This window comes from Xenopus laevis, chromosome 5L (genome assembly GCF_017654675.1).
Source record: "Xenopus laevis strain J_2021 chromosome 5L, Xenopus_laevis_v10.1, whole genome shotgun sequence".
Taxonomy (NCBI): Eukaryota; Metazoa; Chordata; class Amphibia; order Anura; family Pipidae; genus Xenopus; species Xenopus laevis.
In genome coordinates this window covers 32568538-32581260 of record NC_054379.1, presented here as the reverse complement: position 1 = coordinate 32581260, position 12723 = coordinate 32568538, and the positions used below count along the sequence as shown (strand labels likewise).

Here is a 12723-nt window from a genome sequence, read left to right as displayed (position 1 = left end):
AAAGACACATTAATTAGATTAAAAATAAAAAAAATTCTTGCAATTTCTATAATTAATTGAAAGCAGCTTTATCGCTTCTTGAACCAAAACAGCTAGAACTTACCCATCTTCCATGCCCGGCTGCAGATACAGATGTGCATGTACTGGTCTCAGCCTCTGAATGACATGAATACAAAGACGCTGGAACATCTAAATAAAAAATCTATAGGTTAAAAGGTCAGTTGAAAAAAAAAAAACATGGACAGGTATCGAAATATAGGACTGAGATCTATGTAAACAGTATGCATGAGAAAAATAAAAGTATAAATATTTGTTTTGCCAATATCGAACATTAAAAGACAAATGGAATCCTCTGTCAAATGCTAATCTCTCTTCCATAAAACTAATATGGCTGCAGACCTATAGATCTCTATCCACATTCCTCCATTTTATTCATTAACGTTTGGATGGTTAAAGTAGAAGCTTGGATTTAGGTAGAGGAGGGGTTATCAGCCATTTTATGAGGCGAACATGCTACTAGTGTCTCTAATGTTCCGTGTCTCCCAAAACACATACAGGATAAATAAAACAGTAACTATACTTACATTACAAGGGAAATACATTACAAAAGACATCAAGGAAATATATTTCAAAAGACCTGTTCTACCCACCTGTCTGACAATCTGATTTGGACACTTGATCAAAATCTGCATAGGCCACCAGTCATCATCTGCCATGCGATCCAAGAACCACTATTGGAAACAGAATTATTTTCATTTAATCAATTACATTCCTGTCGTAGCATAGCTTACAAAACTACTTCTCCTGCAATTGCATGGATAACCGTAATTAACCTCTCGGTATTGTTTTCAATTGTTTTCTATGGAGAAGAACCACATGCAAACACAAGTTGAAAATTAAAAATGTCACACAAATAATGACAGAACTGAAATTCAATGCAAGACCAACCACAGTGGCATCATGCTATGCAGGTAAGGGTCAGGGCACACAGGCAGATTCGGGGGCGTTCCGTTTTCGGAAGCCGCCCGAAGTTTCCTCGTGAGGCAACTTCGGATGACTTCGGAAAACAAATCGCTCCGAGTGCCTTCCTGCCGGCAATTTCCATTATAGTCAGAGGAAGGCAGTTCGGGAAGATTAGTAGACTAATCTCCCTGAAGAAGAAGAGATTTGTCGTCGGCGTGCCCTGACCCTTAATGTAAACCATTTCCAAAATGATAAAAAAATCTAACAAAGTCTCACCTCACAAGCTGCTTGGCTGTTGTTAAACTGCTTAGTTAGTAACTCAATCCACTGGAGCATTGTGGGCTACAAAAAGAGACAACTGATTAAAATAAGGCATAACAAAAAAACTTGGGGTTTCATATAATTTTATATGGCCAAAATCCAAAGCATGACTCCAACATTCATACCCTTTATAAACTCAAAACAAAAACAAAACACAAAATGGAACACAGTGCTTGGCATAAAAAATATCCCAAACACCCCCAACAGCCATTTGTTGTGTGGCTCCACAGCATCAGAGACTTTTGAAACGTTCCCAATTATGTCTTTAGCGCAAAGCAGAGTAAATAGAAAAGAGATCTAAAGGAAAGTCACATTTATTCTGAGGTGATACTGCCCTTTAATATGTACACTTCTCAAGTTTCTATATCACTGCTTAATTCTCTCTCTGGTTCTTACCTTCCTCCCCAGTATCCTCCAATCCTGCTTCTTCTTTGTTGACTGACAGCACCAACAGAGCAACAAAGATTGTTAGAGTTACAGCATTGGGGGTGGGATTACTAGGGAGGAAGGGAAAGCTATGGTGACCTCTTTGTGCATGGCCACCGTAACAATAAATTCAAATTAATGGGCTATTTTTTTTTTTTCTTTTTAAAGATGTCGGCTAAGACAGATCAAGACATATCATTACGCTTGCAACAGAAGGCATGGTGAATACCAAACATGTAAGATTAATACTGGATAGATGTTCACAGGATGAAGACTAATGTGGCCTACACTAAACAGAAGAATTCTAAAGAGGGAAAGATGTCAACATCCAATAAAAAGCATCATTTCTATAAGGTGGAAAAAACTCTCTTAAAAAGAACATGTACACACGAAGTTGAGAAGTTCTCCCAGCACATTACACCCTGTAGAAGTGTCTTTTAGATCACCATTATGCATAATATAAATATTTGAACTATTTCTTATCAGCAGATATGCAAGCTTACTATGCCACTACATTTTTATATATAGGATAGCAACCTAACATATTACAGGAGGGCCTAAATTGCCTGCCTAATAAGTTAATTCAATGCTCCCTTATACATACCAATTATGCAGGTAAATAAAATTCCCAGAGGGAAACTAAATATGTACCTTTTCCTTTGAATGGATAAAAGTCTCCAGGACAAATGATGTACTAAGCTGCAGGGAAAAGAAAATCTGGTCAAAAAAACTGTAAATTGTTTCTCGAAAACAAGAAATCAAAGGTTTATTTGCAAAATTTCAAATATCCTTTAATTATGAAAATTATGGGGTTTTTTTGTTTTTTTTTAGCCACCTGAAATCAAAGGTACTTGCACAGAGCTGGTGTACCTTTTTTGCAGTAAATCACTACTGCAATTTGTAATTGTTCATCATTACCATGCCCGCTTGTTTCTCTGCTCAACCTAAAGCTCAGAGCAAATAAACAAATGTATGCTACTCATTCCTACAGGCAGTTCTGTGTGCACAGACATATAGAAAGATACACCATTACCTTTGCTGTCATTAGAGAAACTGCTTTGGGGTCCGGTAATGTACTTGGAATGCTGCTGCAGAGCTGCCACATGAACCTAAAAAAAATAAATATTATTACTTTAACTCTGTATGTCACAGTTCGTTATATTATTAGGATAAACCTTAAAGTCAGGAAGACACAGGCGACTTGTATTGGAAACATCCTCTCCAAGATGCCACCAATTGTCCAGAATTCTAGTACAACTGCTTTGCTTATGGCACCAATAATCAGACTACAAAAAACTGTTGTCCTCATATCTGGGTGAACATAACTCGTCTGTATCAAAAAATAAATAAATAAATCAATAACTATACTTAGTGGCAATTCAGTTTGCACACACTCTGGTAAAATTAAATACCCCAACATGTTATGCCTGAATAACATTATAATTAAAATCAAAAGACCTTCAAAATAATTGTTTTCCCCTTTTACAGCTGTAACTTGGATGGAATCCATGTATTTGTTTCTGCAATAACAATGTTTTTCCTTGGGAATTTGTGTTCATCTTCTTAAAATAGCTGTTCTCTAAGCTTACTGCTATGTTGAACAATAGGCTCAGTAAATTTGAGGACGTATGGAATATCTGGTTATATAGAGAAGGACTATTGCTAAGACAAATTTAATACCTCAACCATCAGGAGCTCTCACTCAACCCCTTCCCCTCACCTTCTTCCCCTTTCCCCTTTTTCCACATTTATAAGGAATTGTTATATAATTGTTAACACATACTTGGGTTTGTAGATGTGAAAACCATGATATGCGAAGATTGAATATCAGTACAATTATATTGCTAAATGTGTAAACAGATACCGAAAAGTGCATTCTGTTGAACTAATGTGTTAACTTCAATAAACAGAAAGTTGAAAAAAAAAAAAAAAAAAAAAAAAAAAAATAGCTGTTCTCTCATATGAAGCAAATACAGTATTCTAAGTTGTTGCAACTGCTGGGCAACAGAAAAATGCAATATAAAGTTAAAAAAAAAGCCCATGCCAAACCCTAGAGAATGATTATGAAAAGCATCATTTAAAACAAGTTCCCGTTTCTCTGACAACTTCCATATGATAGAAAGCAATAGCTCATACAAGAACCTTGCTCTCCCAAAGAACCAACCAAGCTGAAAAACACTTGAGGATCATTATCTCTCTCTATACAAACCTCCTTTGAAAGGGATATTGGTTTCCTGGTACAGGTATGGGATCTGTTATCCAGAAAGCTCCTAATTATGGGAAGGCCATCTCCCATAAACTATATTGTAAACAAATAATTCAAAATTTAAACAATGATTTCCTTTTTCTCTGTAATAATAAAACAGTAACTTGTACTTGATCCCAACTAAGATATCATTAATCCTTATTGGAAACAAAACAATCCTATTTGGTTCATTTAATGATTAAATGTTTTCTGACTTAAGGTATGGAGATCTAAATTAGAGAACGAACCCTTATTCGGAAAACCTCAGGTCCCGAACAATCTGGATAACAGGTACCATACCTGTATAGCATTTTAAGCACAATGTAATGTCTAAAAAGATCATATAGCTTATTTTAACATTCTTACCCAAAATAGGTATGCTCAAAAATATTCTTATCTTGCAGAAACTGCATGTTGTCATGCCAGATCCACTAAAACAAGAAAAAAAGGTCAATGTTAGACTGAAATCTTTATCAGGAAACATATGGAGTTTATACATCATCCTTCAAGTGCTAGATTTTACAATCTGTACAAATCCTCACTCTTTGCATGTGCTATACATTTAGCAGTAGAGATTTTGAATCGGTACACTTGCACAGCGCTGCTGCAAATGTGTTTGACTGGCTGAATACATTCTTACAAAATTATACTTTTATCAGATTTGACACTGGCGTAACTGTAATAGACCACACCAGTTAGAGGAGGGGGGGGGGGAATTAAAACATTAGAATCCTGCAGGAAAGTATGAACTGAGCTTCATACAGTACCTCAGACCACTATGGTCTGAATGCAGTTGCGTTACTATAGAGGAAACAGACCTGTGGGGAGGAACGGGCATAAGAGAGGGGCCCTGTTTCCTCTATAGCGTTCAAATCCCTTACAGGCACTAGCAGGAACACTTATGCATGCCGGGCCATCCCAAAAATTTGGGGGGTCCCGGTGTGCTCTTGTTACATCCCTGTCTCAATGCTTTGTTATAAACAAAGAAAAAATTGGCTGCTTTTTTGAGAAACCAGAAATAGAATTGATCCTTCTACAATAGTGCTGACACTATAGCTAAAGCTGTAGATTGTATGCCACACAGTACCACAATAGTTTTGCCTTGCTTTATGACAGATATTCTAGATGCACACTTAGGATCAGGGCACATGCTCAGATTCGGGGAGATTAGTCGCCCAGCAACACATCACCTCCTATTCTTCCGGACGACTAATTTTTCCAAACTGCCTCCCACCGGCTAGAATGTAAATCGCCGTTGGGATGGCACTCGGATCGCTTTGTTTTCTGAAGTCGCCCCTTCGGTTTCCTTGGGGGGCAACTTTGGAAAATAAAGCTTTCCGAGTGCCATCCCGCTGGCGATATACATTCTAGCTGGCGGGAAGCAGTTCGGGTGATTAGTTGTCTGCGAAGAAGATGAGATGAGCATGTGCCCTGACCCTTAGGATCAGAGCAAAGTCTCAAGAGTTAAACAGCAAAATAAACAAAGCTTCTATCTGGAAGGTTCAGTGGCATTTGCTGCACTGTTGTCTGGAGATCACTTTGGATGATTGTAGTGAGAATGAGAAGAGCAAATGCATGTGGGTGATTGTGGGAACTTCGTGCACTGCATTTTTTTTTTAAGCCCAATAAAGGAGCCCAGAAATGCCTGAAACTTCCCCCACTGACTTGTACCTGACTCATCTGCAAATGTTTGTCAGAAGACTACTGCTTGGAAACATGCCAGTCTGCTTTCCAAGGCAATTATTGATTTACAAGGAGATTCACATGCTAATTTACTATGAGGGCAGTTTCAGGCATTTGGGAAGTGTTTTTTGAGCTACTTAAAAATGTGGCACTCGAAGTGTCCAAATTAGAAAATCTTAGCTGATGTAGAACAAACAAAAGCATTACAATCTAAACTTTAAATATGACAGAAAACACAAAGCACTATTTGAGCTTTAGCAAAACTGGATTGGTTTAAAAAGGTCAGTAATTATGTGATAGTGTAATTTCAAGTTTAAAAAAAAATATTTTGTGCAGCATAGCCCAGAAAGAAAAGCCTTCCAACTTTACTTTTTTATTATTATAATCAGTCATAGCCGTGAACTACAAATAATATGCACCTCTAGAAGCTCTGAGGAGACATCAAATTTGAATTCTCTTCCAGTTTCCTCTTCTGGCTCCACTCTCTTGTAAAACAGCATATATGCACTGTGGGTCTGCAGCAACAGAAGAGCATTATATAACATTATACTGTGACAGCAGGAAAACAAATGATGTTAAAATATGGGTATAAAAATACCTTTTCAAATGAGAAGTCCATAAATTTGTCAGTTACAGAGTCATATGTTTTTGTCTGGAGGAAAAAAAGAAAGAAAAAAATTTTCTATAAATGATTTCTTTACTTTTTCAGCAGGACATATACTGTCACCAAGTAACAACTATACTCACTGTCATTTCGCCACCGAAACACTCAGATGCGAGCTGAGCAGAGTCAAATGGTTTTACTTCGGCATCATTGAAAAGATACCTGATGAAAAAACAAACATGGAATTATTTTTACAAACCAACTAGACTCGCTACTAGAACTAATAAAAAGAATCATATTCATTTTTCTAAGGCAGTGGCTCTTAAATTAAGGGCCCAAAGCCTTGGCTGTAGGGGCTTAAACTAAAAGCCACTAAGGAGAAATTTAAGAAGAATGTTTATTTTCCACCTTAGATACTCCTAATAAAACAGGTCAATTAGTGTGATTTGAACACTTATTTGTGGTCCTAGATATTTTTGGGATAAGAGTGAATTGCTTATACAGTAATGTATACATATGATTATATCCTATATGAGCTAATGTGAGCCAAGCCAAATGTTGGCGTCAAAGGAGGCCTGATCTAAAAAAAAAAAAAACCCACTGAAACCACTGCCATAAGATGACAATTTGCCGCAGAGCAGATTTTATAAAATATCACCCAAATGGTGGCCTGAACCAAGCATCATATATGAAGAGGGGCCCCAAAACACTATGTTTCTGCATCAAAATAAACGTGTTTGCTCTTTAACCTGCAACCTACACCCAACACAAAGTAAAGTTACACAGAGACAGCAAACAAAAACTTTGACACGGATGCTAGAGGGAAAAATAGCCAATGAAAACAAAACATACCACTTATTATTCTTATAAGCATGAGGATTCACTATGTCTCGGATGAAGCTATAGTAGTGGCCTCCATCAGCCGTTCCGGTATGAACAGTGACCCCTATTAAATCATACTCATAACTCTCCGTCTGCTTTAGCTCTTCACAATCCTCTTTAAATCCTACAAAATAAAGCATTTATTATTATCACCATCACATGTTAATGCAAGCATCCAAAACCCTGTACTTTGACAACCGTGATATACACAGTGCAAATCAAATAGGGGCCATTACACAAAATAAATACCAACATTGGTGCTTTAAAGGAGAACTAAACCCTAAAAATGAATATGGCTGGAAATAACATATTTTACATACTGAACTAGCCTGAAGGTGCTATAGAAGTAATGATCCAGGCCTTTATCACAGGAGTTCCCCATCTTGGATTTTGTTAGGACTGTCAGTGACACGCACATTCTCAATGTGCTTTGAGCAGATGTTGAGAAGCTAAGCTTAGGAGTTGAAGGAATTCATCAGGCAGAAAATGAGATTTGTCTGTTATATAAACTGATGCTACAGGGCTGATTATTAATTCTGATGCTAATTGCACTGATTTCTGATCTGTCGTGTACCAATAAGTTATTTACTAATCAGCATAATACTGTGACATATATATTCAGTACCTTGTTTCGTCGGCCATTAAGCTCAGTAAGTGACAGCAGCACAGAGCATGTGCAGTGAATCAGCAGAAAAGAAGATGGAAACCCAAAACATAATGTACAATATTTCTGCCCTACTTCATTAGTTAAGCTTTAGTTCACCTTTAAAGGGGAATTTAACCTTTATCTAGATTGTGGTAACAGTTAACCAGCCTTAATTTGATTTCAATGCGGGTTTTGAATGATGTAACTTTATATTCTGTCGCTCTCCTGTTTGAAATGAAAACTAAATTGGTTGCTAGGGCTCTCTAACCATACAGTTGTTTAAATGACAGACCAAGAGCATGAATAAGAGAAGGCCTGAATAGAAGGCCTAATAAGGATTTCTTTATTTTCTGATCTGTACCTCAAAGGGAAACAATCACCGTTAGCTCTATTCTTATTAACAGCGCTGGCTCCCCTTTAATTTCATGTTTGGAAAGTTAATAATGTCAACCAGACAGAGAATCTGCTAAACCTGAAAATCTCCTGCAATCTGTCCTGCACATTCAAAAACAATAGAATTGCTAGAATAGATATACAGTATAAATAACATATATACTAAGAAACAATTAATAATTACTTTTTCCTGTATTACTTTGAAGGAGACAGGAACACTGGAGTATAGCATTTACCACCAGGAGACAGACGAATACAAAATAAATAAAACTCTTCCCTTATACATTGCTCCAGTGTCCTCACGAATAAGGCCTTAGGCAAGTGCACTATGAAAATGACTTTGTTTAGGAACTAGCCTGAACACTTGGAGATATTCAAAGAAATACAAAAAGTATGCTCTTCAGGGGAGGTATAAGTAGAATTTTATATAAAACACGTAACGTATACTGTCAGTCAACTGATGGTAACAGTCATGTACTTTCACACAGACCAGATACATTGCTTGTGCCCTTACAGCTACCCACAGCAGTATGGCAACAATTTATTATTATTTAAGGAAAATAATAAAGAAATCCTCTTTTAAGTTTTGCTTTATGCACTCAGCAATAGACACAGTTATACCGAATGATCACTACGGACAATTTACAATACAGAATGTCTCTGTATTACAACAGACGCGTACCTTCTATTCGGTCATTCTTCCCCATCAGAAAATCTTCTGTATATGGTGTCATGTCCAGCCGAAGTGGGAAAGAGAAGTGCGTGTTGACTTTTTCTTTCATCATGGTGACCATATTAAAGGTATACCTCATGGTATTAAAGCTTAATATTTGTGGCAGCTTCTTAAAGCAGGCTCTGAAACAATAATAATAAGCAGTGTTCCTGAGGTCTTCTGGTTTAGAGGATTTTACAAATCATAATTCTGTATTAGACGCTAGAAATCTAGGATGTCATGTTACCCAGCACACTTCATAATGCACAGTTCCATTTTGTGGAAGGGAGTGGCATGGATGTGTTTAAATTAGGGGATGCACTGACTGCAGGATTTGGTTCAGGATTCAGCGGAATCTACTCTGAATTCTTAAAATCATTTTATTTTCCTCATACAACCATAGAAATGGTTACTTTTTTACTGCAAGTTGCATGTGCAATTCTTTTTAAAGGGGTAGTTCACCTTTAAACAACTAGTTGTTTTCAAATAGATCACCAGAAATAATGACTTTTTCCAGTTACTTTCTATTTTCTATGTGTCATAGTTTTTCTAATATTGAAGTGTAAAGTGTCATTTTTCATCTTCTAAAGCAGCTTCGGGAGGGGGGAGTCGCCGACCCTGTAAACTGTTCTAAATTGATACATTTAGTTGATACATTTCTTATCTTTGTCCCTGCTGAGCAGAATAACTGAGTTTTATTAAAGGCAGCTGTTAGAATTGATACAATAGTTACTAATACTCCACAGATACTGCTGAGAAATGTATCAACTAAATGTTACAAAATTGTTTAGAATCTGCACCTGAATTACTGAGCTGTCAGACCAAACACCAAAGACAGGAAGATTAAACTTTAAATTTTGGAAAAACAATAAAAAATAAATAATGGAAAGTAATTGAAAAAAAGTCTTTATTTCTGGGGAACAATCTGAAAAACAACTGAAAAAAAACATCTGAAACAATCTGAAAAACAACTGAACTGAAAAAAGTGTTCGGAAGGTGAACAACCCCCTAAAGATTTAAGAATTGGCTGAATGCTTCATGAAAAATTTGGCCAAAGCACAAATTATTGCATCCCAATTTCAAATTTATACCCAGGCCTAGTACAACAGGTGCATTAACACAGGCCAATATGTATGACACTGACAAATATTTGGCACTTGCTTTGGCAAAAAAAAAAAGAAGAAGAAGAATTTCTGATAACAGCAAACACAAAATAATAAACCTGCAAGGAAGTAATTTACTCTCGAGTATACTATGTTCAATGTACTATAGGATACATTTAAGTTGAAATAAAGTCGATCTACACAGGCGACCAGCACGGCATGTCCCTCATTCTATTGTAAGCAATGGACTTTACCTTGGCAGTAACATGGATACACAATCTACTTGGCCTGAAACTGCAAACATTATAAGTACTGTTTGCCACTATATGTTTGTCTCAGTTGGGGGAAAAAAAAGTCTAAGATTAAAGTGGACCTCCACCCAAAAATGAATTTTTTGCATTATTATTGCAACTGCATTTACAAAACGGTAAAACCACTAAACATTTTTAAATGGTTGCATACTGTAAAAGTTGCTTACAATTATATTTTCTTTCATTTGGAAAAATCAGCTTTTGGCTAAAGGTCCCCTTTAATGTGGACGATGGATTTTATTTACAGAATTATACTAACCTCTTTTCAGCTCGAACCTTCTTGCCACAGTGAGAGCACGTGTACATGTTGTCACCTTCCAGTGTGTCCTTGATAGTGACTTCATCCAATGATTCCTGTATTATTGTAACAGAAGTGGAGTTACATCGTGGTCTCAAACACTTTAAAACCACAGTGTAAGGGTTGCTATAGTTCCTATGTAGCCTAATGTGTTTCGTGCCAAATGGGCACTTACTCATAGGCCTATGAGTAAATGCCCATTTGGCACCAAACATGTTAGGCTACAAATGTCCGAATAAACTATTGTTAATTTTATACTACTTTTGCTATTGCATCTATTGCCATTGGATCTCTTTCACTCATCTGGGGAATTGTAAGTTATTGTCACTGTCAACTTAGCCTATTTGACCTAGGTAGGGCTATAAGCAAATTTCCACAGAAGCCTGCTTTATAGAACACTCTTCCCATGCCATACAGGTTCCCAATGGGCAGTCTTTTTACGAAGCCCTGAATTCAGGGCATCCACAGTGCCTCCTGCTATTCATCACTGGGTCATGCCCATATTGAAATATTAATAAAAGGCTACAGGCCTTAACGAATGCTCTTGCAAGACTGAAACCCAGGGCAGGAAGGAATAAGATATATGATAATCTCTTAATATTTCCATAAGAAAAACACAAGTGATTGTACATAGTGCAGGTAAATGGGCCATAGAAAATAGTGTTATTTGAGTTGATGTGCATAATTGGATAACTGGAGTAGCAAGATTTCCCTGAATGAATACTTTGTTTTATAAATTAACATATAATATATACCACTTACTTGAAAGACAATAGTTAGAGAACCGAATAGAAGTGCTTTAAGTTTACAAAAAAAAGCCTTGCAACTGTCAAATATTAGACAAGGCATGATACAAAGACATCATTCAAGTAACGGTAAAAGTAAGCATCAACATTCATAAACCTTTATGCGCCATACATTGTAGTATCTACACCTATGACTAAGTGCCGGAGGGTGGACCATGTGGGGTCAGTATGTATTGTATTTTTAATGCAATTCAAAAAAATAATTTGTATAAACTAATGAAAAGCCTTGGGACATATATCTTTTGATATAAATTCTCTGTATCTACACCACATAGATTCTATGCAGCAGCATAATATCCCTCTCTTGGGAAAACTGTTAGCTTAGACAAGGTTAAAAAGAATAGTAACAACAAAAAAAGAAAGTGTTTTAAAGGAATCATAATATAATGTACTGTTGCCCTGCACTGGTACAACTGGTGTGTTTGCTTAAAAAAACAACAACTATAGTTTATATAAACAAGTTGCTGTATAGCGATGGGGCAGCCATTCAAGCACAGAATACACAGCAGATAACAGACAGGTTCTGAAGAATCGCATTGTATACTACAGAGTTTATCTCATCTGCTGTGTAAACTGCATTTTCTCCTTTTTCAGCTTTGAAAGGCTGCCCCCCATGGCTACACTGCAGCCTATCTAAATAACTATTGTTGATTTTCTGAAGCAAACACCCCAGTTTTACCAGTGCAACAAAACCAGGACATTATAGTTTCATTACTTAATTTCTTTGGTGTTACTGTTCCTTTACGAAGAATAGCTAAATAAAAGTAGAAATAAGAATGAAGAAAAAAATCATGTAACAAAAAAATTCACGGTGGTAAGATTTTAGGTTGTAAAAAGGTGACATATATGAAAAAAGAAACAGGGAAGCATTAACATATTAGTGTTACTTACATAGATGTTCTTCATATCTGCTACCTGGCACCTGACTGTGTAGAACTCTTCAGCAGTCTGACTTACATGCTCACAATCCTAGAAACAAAATATGAGCACAGAATTGTACTGCAACTTTAATATGGAAAGTCTCTATGAACACCTTAAGGACAAAAAAATACTTGGGGCAATTGATCATTGCCCGCATGCCTTTAAAGGAGAAGGAAAGTCACCATCACTTATTTGATACACAAGTCGGGTGCTCCAGTTAGCAGAAAACTGTCCTGGGCTGTGGTTCTTCTCAGCAAGCAGCATGGAGCGATCCTCTTTTTCAGTTTTGCCTCCCCCCCTCAAAATCAAAGTAAAAAAGTAAAAAGGCTGTCTTATTTGTTAAATTTGGTGTTTCACTTTACTGCACATGCGTGCCCGCATGAAGAAGGAAGAAGCAGGATCAGTCCAT

At 36.7% G+C, this 12723-nt stretch overlaps 1 protein-coding gene across 3 annotated transcripts in view; it reads right to left on the bottom strand.

The window, feature by feature from the left end:
* usp34.L (ubiquitin specific peptidase 34 L homeolog) overlaps positions 1-12723 on the bottom strand; it is a 139206-nt gene that overhangs the window by 33254 nt on the left and 93229 nt on the right. For 2 of the 3 annotated variants that reach the window (XM_018262841.2, XM_018262843.2), the window contains exons 46-59: positions 12285-12362; positions 10549-10643; positions 8846-9018; positions 7095-7248; positions 6386-6464; positions 6237-6290; positions 6058-6153; positions 4322-4386; positions 2744-2819; positions 2362-2409; positions 1681-1722; positions 1240-1305; positions 651-731; positions 104-189 (exon numbers count right to left, since the gene is read on the bottom strand). In XM_018262841.2, the coding sequence (XP_018118330.1) occupies positions 104-189; positions 651-731; positions 1240-1305; positions 1681-1722; positions 2362-2409; positions 2744-2819; positions 4322-4386; positions 6058-6153; positions 6237-6290; positions 6386-6464; positions 7095-7248; positions 8846-9018; positions 10549-10643; positions 12285-12362 (1193 nt within the window). The remainder of the gene's footprint in view (positions 1-103; positions 190-650; positions 732-1239; positions 1306-1680; positions 1723-2361; positions 2410-2743; positions 2820-4321; positions 4387-6057; positions 6154-6236; positions 6291-6385; positions 6465-7094; positions 7249-8845; positions 9019-10548; positions 10644-12284; positions 12363-12723) is intronic. The other variant, XM_018262844.2, reaches the window with a different exon arrangement.